This window comes from Nannobrachium achirus (assembly GCF_963921795.1).
Source record: "Nannobrachium achirus genome assembly, chromosome: 3".
Lineage (NCBI taxonomy): Eukaryota > Metazoa > Chordata > Actinopteri > Myctophiformes > Myctophidae > Nannobrachium > Nannobrachium achirus.
In genome coordinates, this window is record NC_137812.1 from 10,681,958 (window position 1) to 10,700,582 (window position 18,625).

General features: G+C 40.4%; 2 protein-coding genes across 3 annotated transcripts in view; both read left to right on the forward strand.

Annotated features, from left to right (window-relative positions):
• Positions 1-4,376, forward strand: part of LOC308281187 (ras and Rab interactor 2-like) — a 79,495-nt gene extending 75,119 nt beyond the window's left edge. Inside the window, exon 14 of one of the 2 annotated variants that reach the window (XM_080721303.1) lies at positions 1,128-4,376. In XM_080721303.1, the coding sequence (XP_080577429.1) occupies positions 1,128-1,454 (327 nt within the window). In that variant the 3' untranslated portion in view covers positions 1,455-4,376. The remainder of the gene's footprint in view (positions 1-1,127) is intronic. The other variant, XM_080721304.1, reaches the window with a different exon arrangement.
• A 1,497-nt stretch (positions 4,377-5,873) lies between these two features.
• Positions 5,874-16,410, forward strand: LOC308280991 (NACHT, LRR and PYD domains-containing protein 12-like). The gene is made up of 9 exons (XM_080721033.1): positions 5,874-5,982; positions 8,478-10,128; positions 10,846-11,190; positions 12,090-12,257; positions 12,357-12,533; positions 12,750-12,932; positions 14,002-14,175; positions 14,896-15,069; positions 15,738-16,410. Exons 2-9 carry the CDS (start codon positions 8,489-8,491, stop codon positions 15,790-15,792), a joined length of 2,916 nt encoding a protein of 971 aa, XP_080577159.1. The 5' UTR covers positions 5,874-5,982; positions 8,478-8,488; the 3' UTR covers positions 15,793-16,410.
• The last annotated feature ends 2,215 nt before the right edge of the window (positions 16,411-18,625 follow it).

Below are 18,625 nucleotides of genomic sequence, written 5' to 3' on the forward strand. Positions count from 1 at the left end.
ATTAGATTATTTAAAAACTTTTTGATGAAATAAAACATCAGTGATGACTTGTCTAGGACTTGGCATCGGCATTGGAACCATATCGGTCAGGCTCTATTTTTGCTTGACTCGACTCTATTCGCTTTACTGTACTTTGTTTTCCACTGGATTTTCAATTTACACATGGATCAAAGTTCTCAGTCGCCACGACTGACATCAGTCATTGGATTCCATTAAGCCAACATGTCTTCTACAGAAGCACGTTGCACAGAGAGCTTGTAGACTGGCTATTTTCGGTTATTATTTTAAGATTCAATCATTATAAAACCTCAATGGTCTAGATTATTTATTAAAAGCAAAGAATAAAGCCTAAATCTGTGATTTACGTCAGTGGTGAGATTGTATTTAGCTTTAATCCATGTTTACATTAGCTGTTTGTTGTAGCAGTGTCAAATCCTCTGCTTAGGAGAGAGCTAAAGAATGGTGATCCCATCTGTTTGGCCTAAAACATCCTCCCCAAAACAGTTTATCATAGCATTTTAGGTGAGAAATAAGCATAATCATGTAGTCGATCATTGTTGATTCATTTCACATTTGCGATGGCAAGTGTAAAGGTTTGTTCTGGAGATTTCATTCAGTTTAGGATAGAGTCCCTTGTAACACGATGCCAGTAGTGATGATTCTCTCTGCCCAATCAGTAGTCTGCAGTGTTTTCACGTTACCCTCTCAGCTCACATGGCAACTCAACAGAGGTCATACAAAAAACAACAACCAGGTACTACTTTTGCCCAATGGAGAAAGAAAAGGGAGAAAAGGAGTGAATAGAGTCTAGTCGAGCAGTGGAAAAGCACCATTACATTCCATAGTTTGGTGTTGTGTTGCCCCTGTTATAAAGTGACATATTCCAATAGCTGGGATTTGTTATTTCATTCTTTCAAGGCTTTTGTGCGTCTGTTCTTGTCTGGCTATAGTTTCTAATACATTCCTTTTGTTTCATTCCTTTTGTCTTCTTTGTGGACGTTTTTGCTTGTTCTAGCATTTGTTCTGTTAGTGGCATTTGTGAAAAAAGGCTTTGCTTTACTAAACTAAACCTACGAAACTAAGAATATTTGTCCTTAAGCATATTTGTACACATTTGTTCCCAATAGAACTATCTACGCGTCGCCTTACAGGAAGTGGACACAGGCTGCACAGCCAAAACCCTGATCGTTCAACCTTATTCTACCACCGAAGAAATCTGCTCCGTCTGTGCCTTCAAATTCAAGGTTGCTGACCCTGAGAATTACGCACTATTCCTGCTTACTGAGGACACGAGTCAGCAGTTGGCTCCAGACACGCATCCTCAGCGAATCAAAGCCGAGATCCACAGCCGCCCACACGCACACACCTTCCATTTTGTCTACCGGAGGAGAGTGCCTAACCTTAATGTGTGTATACCTGACAATCTGCAAAATGGAAACTGTACTTCAACATGAACAGGGGGGGGGGGGGGGGGGGGGAAAGGATATCATCGCATTGTACTGTACTTGACGTGTATCAGGAGGGTATGTTTTGTGATATGTGGTTGGATAATCCAGCCAAAGTGTTAGATAATGGTTCCCAAACTGACAAAAGTCCGAAATATGAAACAAGAGAAGAAAAGCCACTGTATAATGCCCAGACATATACGTGTTTATTAATAGTATTAGGAAATATAAGCCTCACATTGCCTCATATTGCTAAGTGATCTGCTTGTACAGTACATTCTGTATGGCCATCTGTCATTGCGTCTGGAAGTGTAATGGCTCATCATGGAGTTCTGTTTTTAGGGCATCCGGGCTTCCCTTCTCATTTTTCATACTTTGGTTGTTTAGCTAACGTTTCGACATCACCATACTGTTACAAACATGATGTGGAAGGAAGGGGGAAAAAATAGAAACTAAGATGGACAATGACATGTTGATGTAAATATGAAATATATCTTTGTATGGGCATTGATTCTGTGGAATTTGCAAATAGATCATTTGTAGGGCTATTTGCAAATAGATCATTTGTAGGGTTCTTTTTCAGCATTTTTTTGCTTTATTTGACAGTGACAGTAAGTAGTAGTGAGACAGGAATGGCAGGAGAGAGATAGGGATGATGTGGTACACATGCTCTACCAGGTGAGCTACACCTGGTACCAGGGCGCCCCAGCAAATACTGTAGGTAATACTGTAGGTTATGTCATGTCTGGTTTGACACACCAATGGGGATGTTCTGTGGTCTGAAATCTCAAAAGTGTTTCACTCAAACACATCCAAGTTAATTTTTTTTAATCATTCTTGAGCGTTTGTTTTGTAACTTTATAAAAGTAACAACCAACGCGTCCACAAGTCGAATACAGCGTGTCGGGGACAGGCACCCATTTATAAAGTGCCTACTTTTCCGTGTTTGACAAGGATTCCGTGAATGGAAATGCCCTTTCTATGCATTTCTTGTTGTTGAGTGAGGTGTCGGTCACAGATAATATTTACTTTTAAACACGTTGCTGTGATAGTCTGTGTTGTTGTGTAGTCCTGTGTCAAAGCCCTGCCATCTGGTGCGCAGCGTTTTGATTTCATGCAATACCAGCTCAGAAAACAAAAAAATTTTAGTATGCCTTTTCTCAACTTTGTCTCCTAAACCTACAATCTCAGAACAGGCTTGGCTCTTGAGACCATTTCCCCCCTGGTGGTAGTGGAGAGAATGACTGCAGTGCAGACTGTCGATTTCAAAGTTTCCTGCATAGGTCGATATAAAGAGAGCGTTGATGGACTTAGCACCGTAGATGATACGGAGACCGTTGGCGGACATGGCTCCGTGTATTGAAGATTAATCCTGCCGATAAAGACATGAGGTTGAGTGGAGTATACCTTGAAGAGGCCCGTATGCAGTATTTTTTGTACAGTAATGCAATGAGGCCATCTGGTGTGGTGATTAATTCTTGTTCAGCTTGTTTGACATACTGTCCTCACAGTAGCAATACATGTTATGTTATGGGACTGTTGCATTGTATGTAACTAACCGCCTTAACTGCTGATATTAAATTCAAGTGCCTTTGTCAAGGAAGTGAGCATTCTATACTAAGACATTGGCTATAGCAGCTTCCTTTCTTGAATTTTTTTTGTTTTTTGTTTTTTTAATCAAAATCTCCCCCCATGAAATACTTGGCAAAGCATTAATTTAATAATGTGTTATATCACATGATGTTGAGCTATTGTAGTTGATGCAGGATGTATTGCTCAATTTATTATTTGTATTTGTTCATGTTTTGTTTTTCTTTTACAATTGCTGGTCAATTGCAAATCTCACTATACTGCAGAAATATTTATATATTCAAATATGTTTGTTTTTTTATTCAAAAAGTGACAAATATTTGACAGTATCCTGACATTATGTTTCTGTAATTGGATTGGATTGTCACTTGTGTCCCAGAAGTATTTGAAAACACTGTTTCTGCTGTCTAATATACAGTAGCAGAGCACCGGGTTAACAGTGACACTGTAACATTAAATGATCTACAAATGAAAGTGCCCAAGGAAAGTTAGTGTCTGACTCTGATACTGTAGCCCACCTGTATTTCAAAAGGTGAACAAAACGTCTCACTTTTTTTCTTTTTGAACCCCTCAAAGCAATAGCCGATCGACAAGCTAACAACTTGTCGCATCGTGACGCGTTGTTTGCTTGTAGATCGGCTTTTTTTTTTCTTTTTACTGACAATGTTCGCCTACAATGACATGCCCAAAATAGGGACACCAGATACTGAGTGTTGTAGCTTATCATTTAGTACAGGGGTCTTCAACAGGGGGTACGGGACCCCTCAGAGTTACTACAGGGGGTCCTCCAAATCCTCCAATGCTTTTTATATTAACAACTTGAACCCTAGTGTCCATATTCTGAGAACTTTAGACAAACATAGCAGATGTACAAGCTCACAACGCCTCGCGCTGCGAGGCTTTGTGAGCTTGTAGATCTGCTATTTTCGGCAAAGAGGTGAAAAAAGAGCTCACTAAGTACAGAGTAAAAGGTCAAGTTTATTAGGTAATGACGGTTCAACTGGTTAAATATCAGAAAACACAAATTGACTTGATCCAAAATACACTGATGATTGTGCTCTCAAACGATGAAACTATATGGAATCTATGAAAAGGTTGTGGGGGTCCCTGCTTCATCTCTCTCTCAACTAAGGGGTCCCTGGCCTGAAAACGTTGAAGACCCCTGATTTAGTAGATACTGTGTAGCCTTTGTTTTGGTGCACCTAACTTGGCAGCACTTAATTATCAAATGAAGCATAAATAGCGTCTTCATTTCACCAGGAGTGCCTGATTAAATGGCTGACTTGAATTGTGATTGAAAATATAAGATTGAAACTGGTAGATACTGTAGCGTTCTGTCAGTGGGACATTATATGGTGTCAGTTTGTAACTGCAGAACAATAAAAACCAAATGTTTTATTTTGGAGGAGGTCTTGTCTTTTCTTCAACATTTGAACAGATGATTATTTATGTATAAATCCGAACTTTTGATTACACTTCTACTGTATCTTGTTTTAGCAAAACAGAATCCATGACACAAACACAGGACCTTATTCTTAAAAAAAGTCTGGTAATCTCATTACAAACACATCCATGCCATCTGTGTCCCACACAAGCCATCACACTCTGCTAAACAGATCTTATGCTTTTATGTGTTTTGCCAAGTCCCGCAACAGATGCCCTGTGATTGGCCAGTACAGTCACTTTGGCAATTGTGCCGAATGCTCACCCCAAAACATGATCTATGAGATTGTGGTGGCTTTTGTGGGACAACCAAGGCATGGCTGTGTTTGTAATGACAACTAGTAACACATTCATGAAAAAATAAAAACACTTTTGACTGCAACAAATAGTGTAAAAGCGATAGGCTTATAGGCTCCACTCTACAGTATGTTGTGAGGGCTGCTGGGTTCTGCTGGGGAAACTGGACAACAGGGGCATTTGTGCCTAATAGACAACATGGACAGTCATTTTGGATCAATATAAGTAGGAAAATTAGCATAGAAGTAGTTTAGGGCGGAGTTGTCCTTCAACTTGTACCCTTAGTACCTACACAAACCAGCTGCCAAAACAGACTGGGAGAATATCGATTGAGATCAAGGCAAAGACAACTGAATGTAGGATTATGTGGCTGAAAAACTGAACAAAACTGAGACCATTGGCGGGTTGTAACTTGTGGCCCACCTAAAGGTCTCCACCTATAGGAGCTAGCCATAAATTATAACTTCCAGTAGAGGGTGCTAATATGCGGAGGTTACGTCTCTCCGCATATTAGCACCCTCTACTGGAAGTTATAATTTATGGCTATATAGGAGCCAACAGGATTAAGTCAAATCACTTAAATTATTACATTGTAGTACATTGACAATAAAAGGAAAGGACTTCATGAAAACGTAGTTCAGACTGGAAGAGATTAAAGGAATAGTGGTAACAGATTTGAAAAACTAGTTTAGTATGGCGTAGTAATTAAAAACATAATACCAGACTATAATACTGTTGTATACCTGCAGGGCCTATTACTACTACCTACTACTAGTACTAGGCTACTACTACTATACTACTACTACTAAACACACACACACACACACACACACACACACACACACACACACACACACACACACACACACACACACTCACACTACTATAACCAAACCCTAACCTCGGTAAAACTATGCCTAAACCTAACCCTTATTAGGCTCAAGTTTACATGTACAGTACTAGTAAATGTACATTGTTACTTACACGCCACTGCAAAGTAGTAAGTAGTAAACTTGTTTATTTGCGACACTTGTAGCTTCACGACACTACGCGGCACCCACTGCCGTAATTCGACCCAGGTGGTCGTCGTTAGCATTGTTAGCATCTAGGCTAGTGGGAGAGTGAGTACACCACGACTTACAAACTACTCATAATAAAGAATATCTGCGAACAACACATGATTCATGTCCATGTGAGGAACTTGCAGGTAAGATACGTGTGCACTGCTGGCTGCCTGGTCATTACATATTACCAGCTTATTGTTAATTTGTGGACATAATATGTATTAGCAAAACTAAGACAAAAGAAGAGCCACACACACATGCACGCGTTTCAACCTATGCTTTCAACCCTCCACTTCCTCATACTGTTACATGTTAGTTACACAGCGACAATGCGACATTAAACGTTAAATGTAGGTTGTATGCAGTGGTGGGAAAAGTACTGAAACGTTTTACTTGATTAGAATGATCAATACTGCTATACTACAGAAATACTCTTTTACAAGTAAAAGTCCGGAATTCAAAATGTACTTGAGTAAAAAGTACTAAAGTCTTGGCACCGTAGGCCTACTTAAAATACCAAAAATAAAATGACAAAATGTTTGAAAATAGCAGATCTAGGCTACAAGCTCGTTTTCAAATAGCCACGGTATAAATTAAAATAGCCCTAAAGTGGTTTGTATTGTATGTTTTATAATATTATAATTCCAAATTAGAAACACAAGTTTTAAATGTATACAAATCATTTGCAAATATGCAGATCTGCAAGTTCACAATTGTGAGCTTATAGATCTCCCATTTTCAAATGGCCTAAATGGGTTGAAGAAGTGGTTAATGTGTGTTTTGTAATTACAATCCATTTAGGAAGTAACTAGTTACCGGTAACTGAAGTTCTCAAATAATTGTAGTGGAGTAAAAGTATAATATTTGGATCAGAGATGTAGTAGAGTGGAGTAGAGTAGAAGTAAAGTATTGGAAATACTCATGTAAAGTATGAATAACTCCAAATTGTACTTGGTACAGTACTTGAGTAAATGCACTTAGTTACTTTACACCACTGCAGGTAAATGTTAAATAGGTTTATTAGATTGTTATTTAAAGGTATATTCAGTGATTGTATTTCATTCAAATAAAAATATAATTGGTACATTTTCCATTCATTATCCTAGAATGTGTGCTAACCATATAAGGACTTCCACCATGGCCCGTGTTGCGAGCATAGCTAGATTCCGTTTTCAGAGGTGGCCAGCCAGTCCCCGACCAATCAGGGTAGAGTATGGCCGCAGTTATGTTATGATGTTTAGTTATGATGGTCAAAATAAAAGTTTGGAGAACCACAGTCGCTCTGAAATAAGAACGTCTGCTAAATGCTTAGATTGTAAACTACTGAACTCATAAAATGCCACAGTCTCGTAGTAAATCAGTATCATACATATCCTGAAGCTGGAGACGCAGGCCTACCGATATTCAGTGATTGGGTCTAATGATCAAAACGAGAACATTATAATGGTGTAGAAAATCTATAAAAAACTAAACATTTCCACACTGTGACAAGATGACCCCCGGCCACTTTCATTATCACTGAATACACCTTTAAACATTCATAGCGTGTATTAGGCTGTTAATTAATTAAGCATTACATTGTGTGTATTGTACAGTGATGGTAAAGTAAGTAAAAGTATCGATATATTGCTATACAGAAATACTCTGTTACAAGTAAAAGTCCGGAAAATAAAAAATGTACTTGAGTCAAAGTACAAATGTATCAGCATCAAAATGTACTGAAATCATATACTGAATCAGGGACGTGCTGGGCCCCTGATTCAGCCCGGGAAAAAGAGTTGGAGAGGCCCTCATTGCGCGCTATAGAGAGAGATCTCTCTCTATAGCGCTGCTGCTACTCAAAGATTTGCCATTTCAGATCATGACAAGTGACAAGCCAGTGGGCCAATTACATGAGTTATATTTCGTCGTTGTCGGGTGGAAACATTGTATGTCCAAAACCGTTTGTTTTGTATTTATCATTTAAAAAATGTACGCCGATCTACAAGCACACAACGCCTCGCGCTGTGAGATGTTGTGTGCTTGTAGATCTGCTGTTTTCACTACTTTTGTGCGACAGCCTTGTGTGATGAAGCAGGGCTTTGCTTTGTGAAAAAATTTACAAATTTGAAACTTGGAGATACGAGGTTTCTGCCCGACAGTGACGATTTACTTTGTTGGCCGCCCAGCCCCCAAAATGGAACGAAGGCCGACATTTTATTTAATTATTTTTCCTAATGGCCGGCCTGTACCGGCCGGGAATGAACCGGCCATTCTGGAGTTGTCCCGCTTTCCCAATGGCCAGCACGTCCCTGTAATGTATATAGATAGATAGATATTTTTTAATAATAGATATTATCAACATGAACATTTTTAAATAATGCATTTTTATGGAATAAAGCGATTAGTATGATTAACCCTATTTCAAAGATCTGCTATTTTTGCTGTGAACATAAACAATAATTGATTCAAATTTCAAAAAAAAATGTTGCACCCGTAAATAAAATAACCCTGGAATAGAAACCCTGTTATGTTTTTTACAGCTATTCCAGTCTCTGTCTTGACAGGACACCCTATCCTAGTGTGTGACAGTTATTCAAACTAACCCATTTATTCCTTTATAAAAAGGCTAATGGTGTGTACTTTCTCTTTGTATCAGGGGAACCAGTCATGATGAACTTCCAGGATGTGCTCAAAATCTCCCTGAAGAAGAAATGTGAGAATCTGAACGGGGAGAAGGTCCTGATGGTCCCCATCAAATTCTGCCCCAAGCAGGAGCTTGGCAATGACCTCCATGGTAGTGGCGTGCATGATCTGAACCAGCACGAGTTCAGATTCATTGACAAGTCGCCGCTTCATCTCTGGGTCGTTCACAAGACCGTCCCGCTCAAAGAAGTCGTGTGTTGTGATTGCAAAGGTTGCCACAGCCGAAAACGAACAATCCTCTCCTTAGGAGTTGCTGGAATCGGAAAATCCTTAGCCGTCCAGAGTTGCGCACTTGACTGGGTTAACTGTAAGGATTTCCAGTCCATCGACCTCTTGTTTGTCCTTTCATTCTGGGAGTTGAACCTGCTGGAAAGCAGACAGCTAAGCTTCGTTGACCTCCTCTACACGTTCTACCCGGACCTGAAGGGGCTTGACGTCTCCCACCTGAAAGGACCCAGAGTGTGGTTCATTCTCGACGGGCTGGACGAGTGTCGGCTCCCGCTAAACTTCAAAAGCAACCCGGTGGTGACGGATGTTAGAGGAGACACCACGGTGGATCGTCTCCTGACCAACCTCATCAGGGGGGATCTAGTTCCCGATTGCCACATATGGATAACTACCCGGCCGTCGGCAGCGAAACGCATCCCCCAGGAACATTTGCTTAAGGTGAACGAGATGGAAGGCTTCACCGATGAGCAGAAGGAGACGTTCTTCAGGTCCACCATTGGTAACAGGGATCTGGCCAACAGGGCCTTTGACCACGTGAAAATGTCAAGGAGTCTTCACTTCCTCTGCCAGATCCCACAGATGTGCTTCAACTTTGCATGTGTTTTGAAGGAACACGTGAAGGAATCGGACTGCGAGTTTGAGATCAAGCCGATAAATCTGACTCAGATCCACACGAAACTGGTCAAGGCTCAAGCGAAGAACGATGAGAAGATAATTCGAAAGTTGGAGACGCTCGCACAGAATCGATTTGACTACGACAACATAATGTACGTGGAAGACCTCAAAGATAACGGCATAAGTGCAGAGGAAGCGACGAAGTTCTGCAAACGTTGCCCGCTCCTGCTGAGAGAAGAGAAGGGCATCGAAGGCAGTAAAGTCTACCGCTTCGGCCACCGCGCCATTCAGGAGTTCCTCGCCGCGTCGGCGACCCTGGACAACGAGCCCTCGGACAAACTGTTCCAGTCATGTCGAGCCATGGTGGATGACGCCGCGAAGAGCAGCGACGGACAGCGAGACGTGTTCTATCGCTTCATCTTTGGCCTCTTGAAGGAACGTGGCCTAATGATGCCCACAGATCCACCTGTGAGCCACACCCAGACGAAAATCCTGGAGATCATTTTGACGGATAACGCCGTGAGCCTGATCCACTGCCTCAACGAGTTCGACCCCCAGGTTCTTAAGAGTGACGTCAAGTCCTACGTCAAAGCAGGGGAGCCCCCTTTCCCAGGATTTTCACCGTTGCACTGGTCATTCCTGCTCCAAAGGACCAACTATATGGAAGGGACGCAAGATAAATTTAATCTGAAGGTGTCCAATAGAAATGATTCGTGCCTCCCCAAACACCTGCCGTCTATTTTGAAGTCAAAGAAAGCTATGTAAGTTCATATTCTGTTCAAGGTTCTTTTTTTTTGGGTCACATTTTGTTTACAGAAACACAGGCTACATGCTTGAATGTTCAGAATTTAACCCATTTAGGCCTAGAATTATTGAATGCTTTGACCAGTGAAAAATAGCAGATCTACAAGCTCACAGCGCGGCACCGAGTGCCGCAGCCGCGCTGTGAGCTTGTAGATCTGCTATTTTTGAAAAAGTCGTGAAAATGTGTGCAAATCTTTGACTATATGTATTTTCAAAGCGAACGATTGTAACTCAAATTTTGCTTCTGGGGGGTCCCTGGAACTAAATATTTTGAAATGGGGGTCCGTGGCCAAATAAATATCATATTGGGGGTCCTTCACATGAAAAGGTTTGAGAACCACTGACATAGTAGTCTCTCAAGAACAGACTAACTGAGCTCCAGTTAAGTGAAAAGGACCTTTTCTTTGACGATGGCTCGCCAGATTGCCCAGATTGCTGTCATAGAAACATAGACACTTATAGAATCGGGTCAAAATTCGAATTTTCACGATTTTTCAAAAATAGCAGATTTACAAGCTCGCAGCGCGCGCTGTGACCTTCTATATCTGCTATTTTTCAATAGTTAAAGCATAAAATAATGATACACAATAATGTGTACCCGTTCTATTAATGCGTGCTAAAGTGAATCAGGTAAATTCATTTCTAATATTGCCTCTTATATTTGTTCCTTGCAGGTTGCGTTTCTGTAACTTGACGGAGAAGTGTTGTCCAGCCTTGGTGTCGGTCCTCTGCTTCAGAAACTCTCACCTGAGAGAGCTTGACCTGGGCTACAACACCATCGCAGATAACGGAGTGAAGAAACTTCTGGAGGGGCTGAACTCTCAAGACTGCAAGCTGAAGAGGCTTCGGCTGCAGGGATGTGGAGTGACAGCCCATGGATGTTCGTTCCTGGCTTCGATCTTGAGTTCATCCCCTAAACTGAGCGCGTTGGATCTCAGTGCAAACAACTTGGGAGACGATGGCCTGGAGCGTCTCGCAAATGGTATCGGATCGCCAGGCTGCCAATTAGAAGCACTGAGGTAAGTACTGGCAGTGGGACATATGGTGCTAAATGTAGAGATGGGACGTTCGCGAACGAATCGGGTCTTTTGAACGGCTCTTTGAAATGAACGATGAGATCCGGTTCGCAGTTGCTGGGAGCCGTTCCTTTCTAATGAACAGTCAACAGTGGTGTAAAAAGTACTCAAAGTCTTTACTTAAGTAAAAGTATCAATACTGCAATGTTGAAATACAAAAGTAGAAGTTCGGAATTCAAAATGTAAAGTAGGCTACACAAGTATTGGTATCAAAATGTAGGCCTACTTAAAGTACCAATAGTAGAAAGTACTCATACTCATTATACAGAATGTCCCATTTCACAAGTTTTGCAATTAATAAAATGTAGAAAAATCATTCAAAAATAGCAGATCTACAAGCTCACAATTGTGAGCTTGTAGATCGTCTATTTTCAAATGGCAGAAATGTATAAATGGCAGAAATGTATATAGGGGTTAAGTAGCCTAATTTATAATCATAAATTCATAATCAAAATCTACAAAGTAACTATTATGAGCCGGTCTTTTGAACGGCTCTTTGAAAGGAACGGATCCCAGAGATCCGACTCACTTCAAAGAACCATAAATCCCCATCTCTAGCTAAATGATGTAAATTGCAGATTTGCTAAATAATTATAAACGTGAAAATATTCAGTATGCATGAATTAAACACTGGTAGGAATAATGGACAAAAGAAAAACTATTACTTTCTATAAATATTCATAAAGAAACTAAATGTAAAACTATTCAACCACAAGGAGGAAAACAGCACAACAAAGTGCAGATAAATGCCTACAGTATTTCAGATATTTCAAGTTATGGGGATATATGATATATGTGGTTTTGTTTATAAAATAAGCTTATTGCAAATGTTCACATTATAGGCTGTCCCAGTGTAACATCGAGGAGAAGGGCTGTGGGTTCCTGGCCACGGCTCTGAAGAAAAAAACGGACCATCTTAAATCTCTGGATCTGAGCATCAATGACATCAGAGACGCAGGAGCCATCAAGATCTTCCAGAGCATTGATCTGTCGAGGCTAAGCAAGCTCGAGTGAGTTCTCAAATGTATAAATGTGTGTCTGTCTGTTTTCAATCTCATACATTGTACATTTGTTAAAATTGTGTCAATGTTTCCCTTTTCTTTTGCCAGGATGTACTGCTGCAAGCTCACAGCGTTGAGTTGTGAAAACATGTTCAAAGGGCTGCAGCCGGACTCGGAAAGCAGCACTCGGCTGGAACTCAATTTGAGCAACAATGACCTGAAGGACTTAGGATTCCGTCTGATCTGCCGAGGAATGGATTCGTGCTGTGGGGTGGAGAAACTGAAGTAAGGTCTCGTTCCATCTTTGATTACTTGCTCTCTTAAAAAAAAAAGGAAATTATACCAACAAAATCACACCTTCGTCTGAAAATGTATTGTGCACAATTGTGTGGAAATAACATCGGAAATACTTAATTCATTATTTTAAATATATAGGTGTTTATGCATGATTTGTTGGCTAATGTCATTGTTATTAATGGCGTGCCATGTTAACATTTTCAGTGTTTCAAGATGTGGAATCACCGACGTGGGCTGCGTTCATCTGGCCAGGGTTCTGAGTTCAGAACAGAAGAATGCAGTTGTGCTGAGAAACCTGGACCTCAGCATGAACTACATCAAAGACAGTGGAGTCAAAGCCATTGCTGACGGACTGAAGAATCCTCATGGACATCTCAAAACGCTGAAGTGAATACTTTTCAGATTTGATGCAGAGTAGATACTGAACATGCAGGCAACAAGAAGAGCAGAAATAAACTGTCTAAACACACAAATAAGCTTTATTTAGAAGCTATTCAATTGCATTGCTTTTCACGCTTGGCGACTCAGCATCCACCCTGACTGAGGATGAGCAGCACCGAGTTTGAAAAGCATTGCTATCGAGTAGCTGCTGTACCGAGACCATTTTTGCCTTTTTTTGTTCGGCTTCTTAGTGCTTGTCTTGTTATCACAACTGGTTTTGTGCTTTGAAAGGTACGTGTTAGGGATGGGACAATACGCAATATTATCGCTTATCGTGATAAAAAACACTCACGATAATCGTATCGTGGAGATTTAATTCAAAGTGATATCATCCTCTGTCATGCACTGGGATCAATTCGCCTTTTATTTGCAGAGCTGCATATCTGGTACCACTTAAACCCTCTATAATTGGTAAAAGGTACTTAAAATATACATACTTGATAGTTCTTTTCACTCTCTATCAAATGTCTTTGCCAAAAATTAGCCGATCTACCAGCTCACAACGTGTCACGTTGCAACACGTTGTGAGCTTGTAGATCTGCTATTTTTTGGCAAATGTTCCGCCCCAAGATAATGGATTTTGATTCAAAATTTTGGGATGGGATGATATGAAAATGTCATATCGTCCCATCCCTAGTATGTGTATTGACAAGAATCACGTTGACTCAAAACATTGCAAAACTGTAAGCAAGGCAATGCATTGGCATTAAAAAGTGATCCCATTTTTGGAAATATGAGTATAAAAAACTAGATTTTAGTAATGCATGTTATGCAATAAGTTGGGACAGGTTGTCACACTGGGCCCTGTAACCCCATTGCTCCATAGCAAAACATTTAATGAATAAAAAATGTACTGTATTAAGAATTGATACACTATCGATAAACATGATTGTGATACTCAAGTGTATGGCTATGTATTTACACCGTACACTGGTGTCCCGTTGTGTGTGGGGTGGGGGTTATTAAACAAAGCAGCTCTTGTTGCAGGGCTAACAATATTTCCCTTTCATCCCAGTCTGAGCCACTGCAGCCTGACCCAGGGGAGTTGTGCGGAGCTGGCTTCAGGCATTGCCTCTGCGGACAGCGATATCACTGAGCTGGACCTCTCCGGCAACGACCTTCAGGACAAGGGAGTGAAACGCCTCTGTTCGGGTCTCCGAAGCACTGACTGTCACCTGGACAAGTTGTTGTAAGTATGCATGAACATTTAACGTCTCTGTCGGTATGAAAACATGTACCGTCCAAAACCGTTACTTTTCAGGAAATGTAAATGTTCCAATGGATCCATTGTAGTTATGACTTATGACAAGCCCATGTTAATACTTTCCATTGGTTAAATACTTAAAAACCCACGAACAGACTGCTTTCACTTGGAGAGCGTAGCGTTATTACGACGTTCGATAGTTCGACGAGAGCTACTTTTAAAATGACCAGCTCAACATGATCTACCCACCCCCAAAAAATGTACCTGGGGGGGCTTTGGAATAGTAGCGGCACTGGCGTTACATATAAGACAAACGCACTTGAAATGGGAAATGGAAGTGATAGGTTTGTGGGTTCTTTGTAATGCTACTGACTTGAAACCAAAGCATTGCATTGTAGGGGTTTGCCCTACTTTAGAAGCAGTGAAGCAGTTTTGTTTATAATTATTTCCCTTTATATTAGGGGCATGTTATATGGTCTACCTGTACAGCCTTTGTTATCTACTGGTAGATCACGATCTACCTTTTGGGCACACCTGCCTTATTCGAACTAATAGGACGTCGAAATATCGACTTTCACTTGAATTATTATTATCAAAAATAGCAGGCAACAATATTCTATATATCAATTGGAAGGCTAGTCAATCTGCTAGAACGTCTTTAATTGAACAAGGAATAACGAGGCCTTTTTCTTGACCGCCCTGCAGCCTGAGACGATGTGGGCTCACCGCAAACAGTGCTCTGTTCCTGCTCAGCGCCCTGAGGTCCAACCCCACACACCTGTCTGAGCTGCACTTGATGGGCAACGATCTGGACGAGACGGGAGTCACCGTGATCACAGATCTATTGGACAACCCAGTGTTTGAACTGCACACACTCGAGTAAGTCTCAACCCATTTCAACCGGGCGGGAATGCATTATTACGCATTGTTACTGTAACCATTATTTTATGGTTTAAATAGTGACAAATAGCGGATATACAAGCTCACAGCGTGCTGCAAGCTTGTAGATCTGCTATTTTTGGAAGATCGTGAACGTTTGTGCAAGTCTTTAGAATCTGTTGACCCGATTCTATAAAATGTCCTCTAAAATTCTTCTTCTAAATCAGTGGCCCTCAAACTTTTTCTTGTTCCAGGGACCCCCAGAAGTAGAGATTTGAGTTAAAAAAGTTTGCTTTGAAAAACATATATTCAAAGATTTGCTTGTAGATCTACTATTCAAAAAAAGTGGATCTACAAGCTTAAAGGAAGATGAAACACTAGGGTGATTTTGTAGTTTGTTTTCCAATCCAGGGTGGAGCAGTCAGGGGATAATTGTCTTGCTCAGTGACTCTTTGACACAGACTGGGGGCAGGAGTCTGCTTTCATGACTTGACCCTTTTCTTAAAAAGATAAAGTACAAGCAATTTTGCATGTTAGAAGCTTTAAAAAATGATAACGACGGCAGATCTCTGTTCACCTTGAAGGGGAATACTTATCATATATATTTTTTAATATTTGATTACCAAAACGTGTGTCTGTGTGTGTGTGTCTCTTTTCTTCTGATGCAGCATTTCATCTGAGTTCCTGCGTGTCGCGGATGACTGCTCCAAAGTTTACTACTGACCAGTGAAGTCAACTGCATCAATCTTCCACAATGCCTGAAAGGTGTTAGCCTCTGCTTGATGGTAGAATGATCTGTGTGTCAATAGTTATATAGTTACATCGCCATAACGCGTATGATTCCAGTCTTCTGCAATATTTCTACTTTGAAGGATTTATTGCAAAACATGTATGCACTATGCAGATACCATATGTTTAATAGTGTAAGCCTTGCCATTCTTGTCCAAGATTATTGAACTGAAATGGAAGTGATAGCAAAATGAGACTTCAGGTCAGGAGTTTGCATTTGAAAAAGCTTGTGTTTTTAATTTTATCAGGTCGATTTTTCTTTTAAACCCTTTTAGTGTTTTATGTACTCATATTTTTGCTTATTGCATTTTTGCTTATTGCATCAGGAAGTGCCTTGGCCGGGGTGGCGGATACAGTTGCCATATAAATGTTTCTGTTTCATTTATGCATAAAAACAATCCAAAGAGCGGAGAGGAAAAACTATTCTCCTTTTTTTAAATTATTTTCTTTTGTTTTTTACTTTGGGCATATCTCCAAAATATCGTTTGAGCTGTGCAATGGCGTATTGAAACTGACAATTTGTTTACCCTTTGAAACATAATAAAAAGATACATTTATTTTATACCCCAAAACATTGTGTATTGTGTGTCGCTGCTTTCCTCAGACTTTGGTTTGTTGACCTCTGTGAAGTTGGCACCCCATATGATGAAAACATATAAAAATGGTGTCATTCTTTAGTGCTGGATTTGTGCTGAATTGTGCCGTACATTTTATAATTTGTGCTGGTATCATTATTGAGATATTCTACACAACACCACTGTACTGCTCCTATGTTCTACAATGAAATACTGCTGCGCTACACCGCCCTCTGTAAGGCAATCACTATACTGACGCTAAATCTGCTAATTCATAACCATATAAATATTTTTATATATAAATATATATAGAAACACAATTGATGATTGCAATGGCACAAATTAGAGCACATCCACCACTAAAGAATGAGACAATTCTTCCCGATTTGGAGCCAAAAAACGGGGGGTGCAAGCCTCAGCAAAACTATAACTTAGAATATCTCAAAAACTGTACCAGCACAAATTATAAAATGTACGGCACAATTCAGCACAAATCCAGCACTAAATAATGACAATTTTTATAAATGTTTTCAACATAATGGGGTGCCAACTTCACGGAGGTTTGGTTTGTTGTGGTGCACCACCACCATCTAGTGGCCAAACCTAAACATGTCACCCACTGAGGGCGCAGATGAATCCTGGTTGGGTTTAGGTTCGTTCGTCCCAGAGCAGTGGAAGGTTCGTCGGCTTCGTCCCAAAACATCGGCTGTTTCCGTCGCGTGACGCCTTCGCCGGTTGGCTGCAGCACAGTGCAAGTCTTCAGTACATTACAGTACAGCACGCAGCATCTTTCATCCCACGGTGCATTCATATACAACACAGGTAAGATGGAATACGAATACGTCAAGCCATAATTCAAGCTATAACTTTCACAACAGCCTAATGCTGCAACACACTTGACAGTGTATGGGTGGGTTTCAGTGCATGCATATGCCGTCGCTAATATCAGGGATATTATATAACATTTATTGATTTATCAGAACTTCGAGTGTGTGGCTTGCATGGTTATGGAGTTGATTATGACTGATTATGAGAAATTCGAGCGTGAAAAAAACAGTGCGGAGTGAAGTATGGGGGGAAAGTCTGCATAATTAATTTTGGTCATGAGGCCGTATGGCGCAGTTTGAATGAGGAATAACATCCCCGTCCACCATCATGCGGGCATTTCGCTTTCAAACATGCAAATGCTTGTCGTAAACAGTGTGCAATGTGCATTGTAATGCAAGGAACACGCCCGCCTAACCTGCATTGCAAGGTCAATTCTTGTTGTGAGGCATATTTGAATTGCCATTCATCGAATATATATGTGTGTTGTCTTATTAAAATTGATGATTGCATTATCAACGATCATCATCATCATCAAAGTCAGATATGAACCAGAATATGCTGCATTCCGTAATGTAGCCTACGACACGAAGGTGGGACAGGACAGGTAAACAAAGTGATGTAATTGCCATCCAACTATAGCAGCACCTGCACACTGCACAGAGGGTACCCTCTGTCTCACTGCAGCCCTTTCTCTGCTCTGCTCTGACACAGTAACAATGATGATGACAGCCAGGCACATTCTCTGTTGGGTTTTTACTGTCCCACAACAGGAAAGGTGACAGCTAGTGTCTTCATTCATCATGACGATGACGGTACCCTGAACAGTGGTGGAAAAAGTACTCACATGTGTTACTTAAAAGTATCAATACTGCAATGTAGATATAATCTGTTACAAGTAAAATTCCGGAATCCAAGATGTACTTGAGTAAAAGTATCAAAGTGTTGACCAAAAGTAAAAAGTACAAAACATTTGAAAATAGCAGATCTACAAGCTCACAACGCGTAGCAATGCATTGCGACGCGTTGTGAGCTTGTAGCAGATGTAGTGGACTAGAAGTAAGAGTATTGGAAATTTAAATACTCAAGTAAAGTACAAATACCTCAAAATTGTAATTACTTAAAGGAGCTATAGTCAACTTCTTGAAAAAGGGATGCTAAAATAAAAATAATGTTTCAAAAATATTTTATAAAAAAATAAGCTACATGTGTTTCTATTAGAAAATGACCACAAAAAGTGTAAAATAATGATAAAATAATAATTTTGGCCATTGTCAGACCGACACTTTGTTTACATTCTAGTCTATAGACTAGGATGTAAACAAAGTGTCGGCCCTACAATGAAAAAGTTGACTATAGCTCCTTTA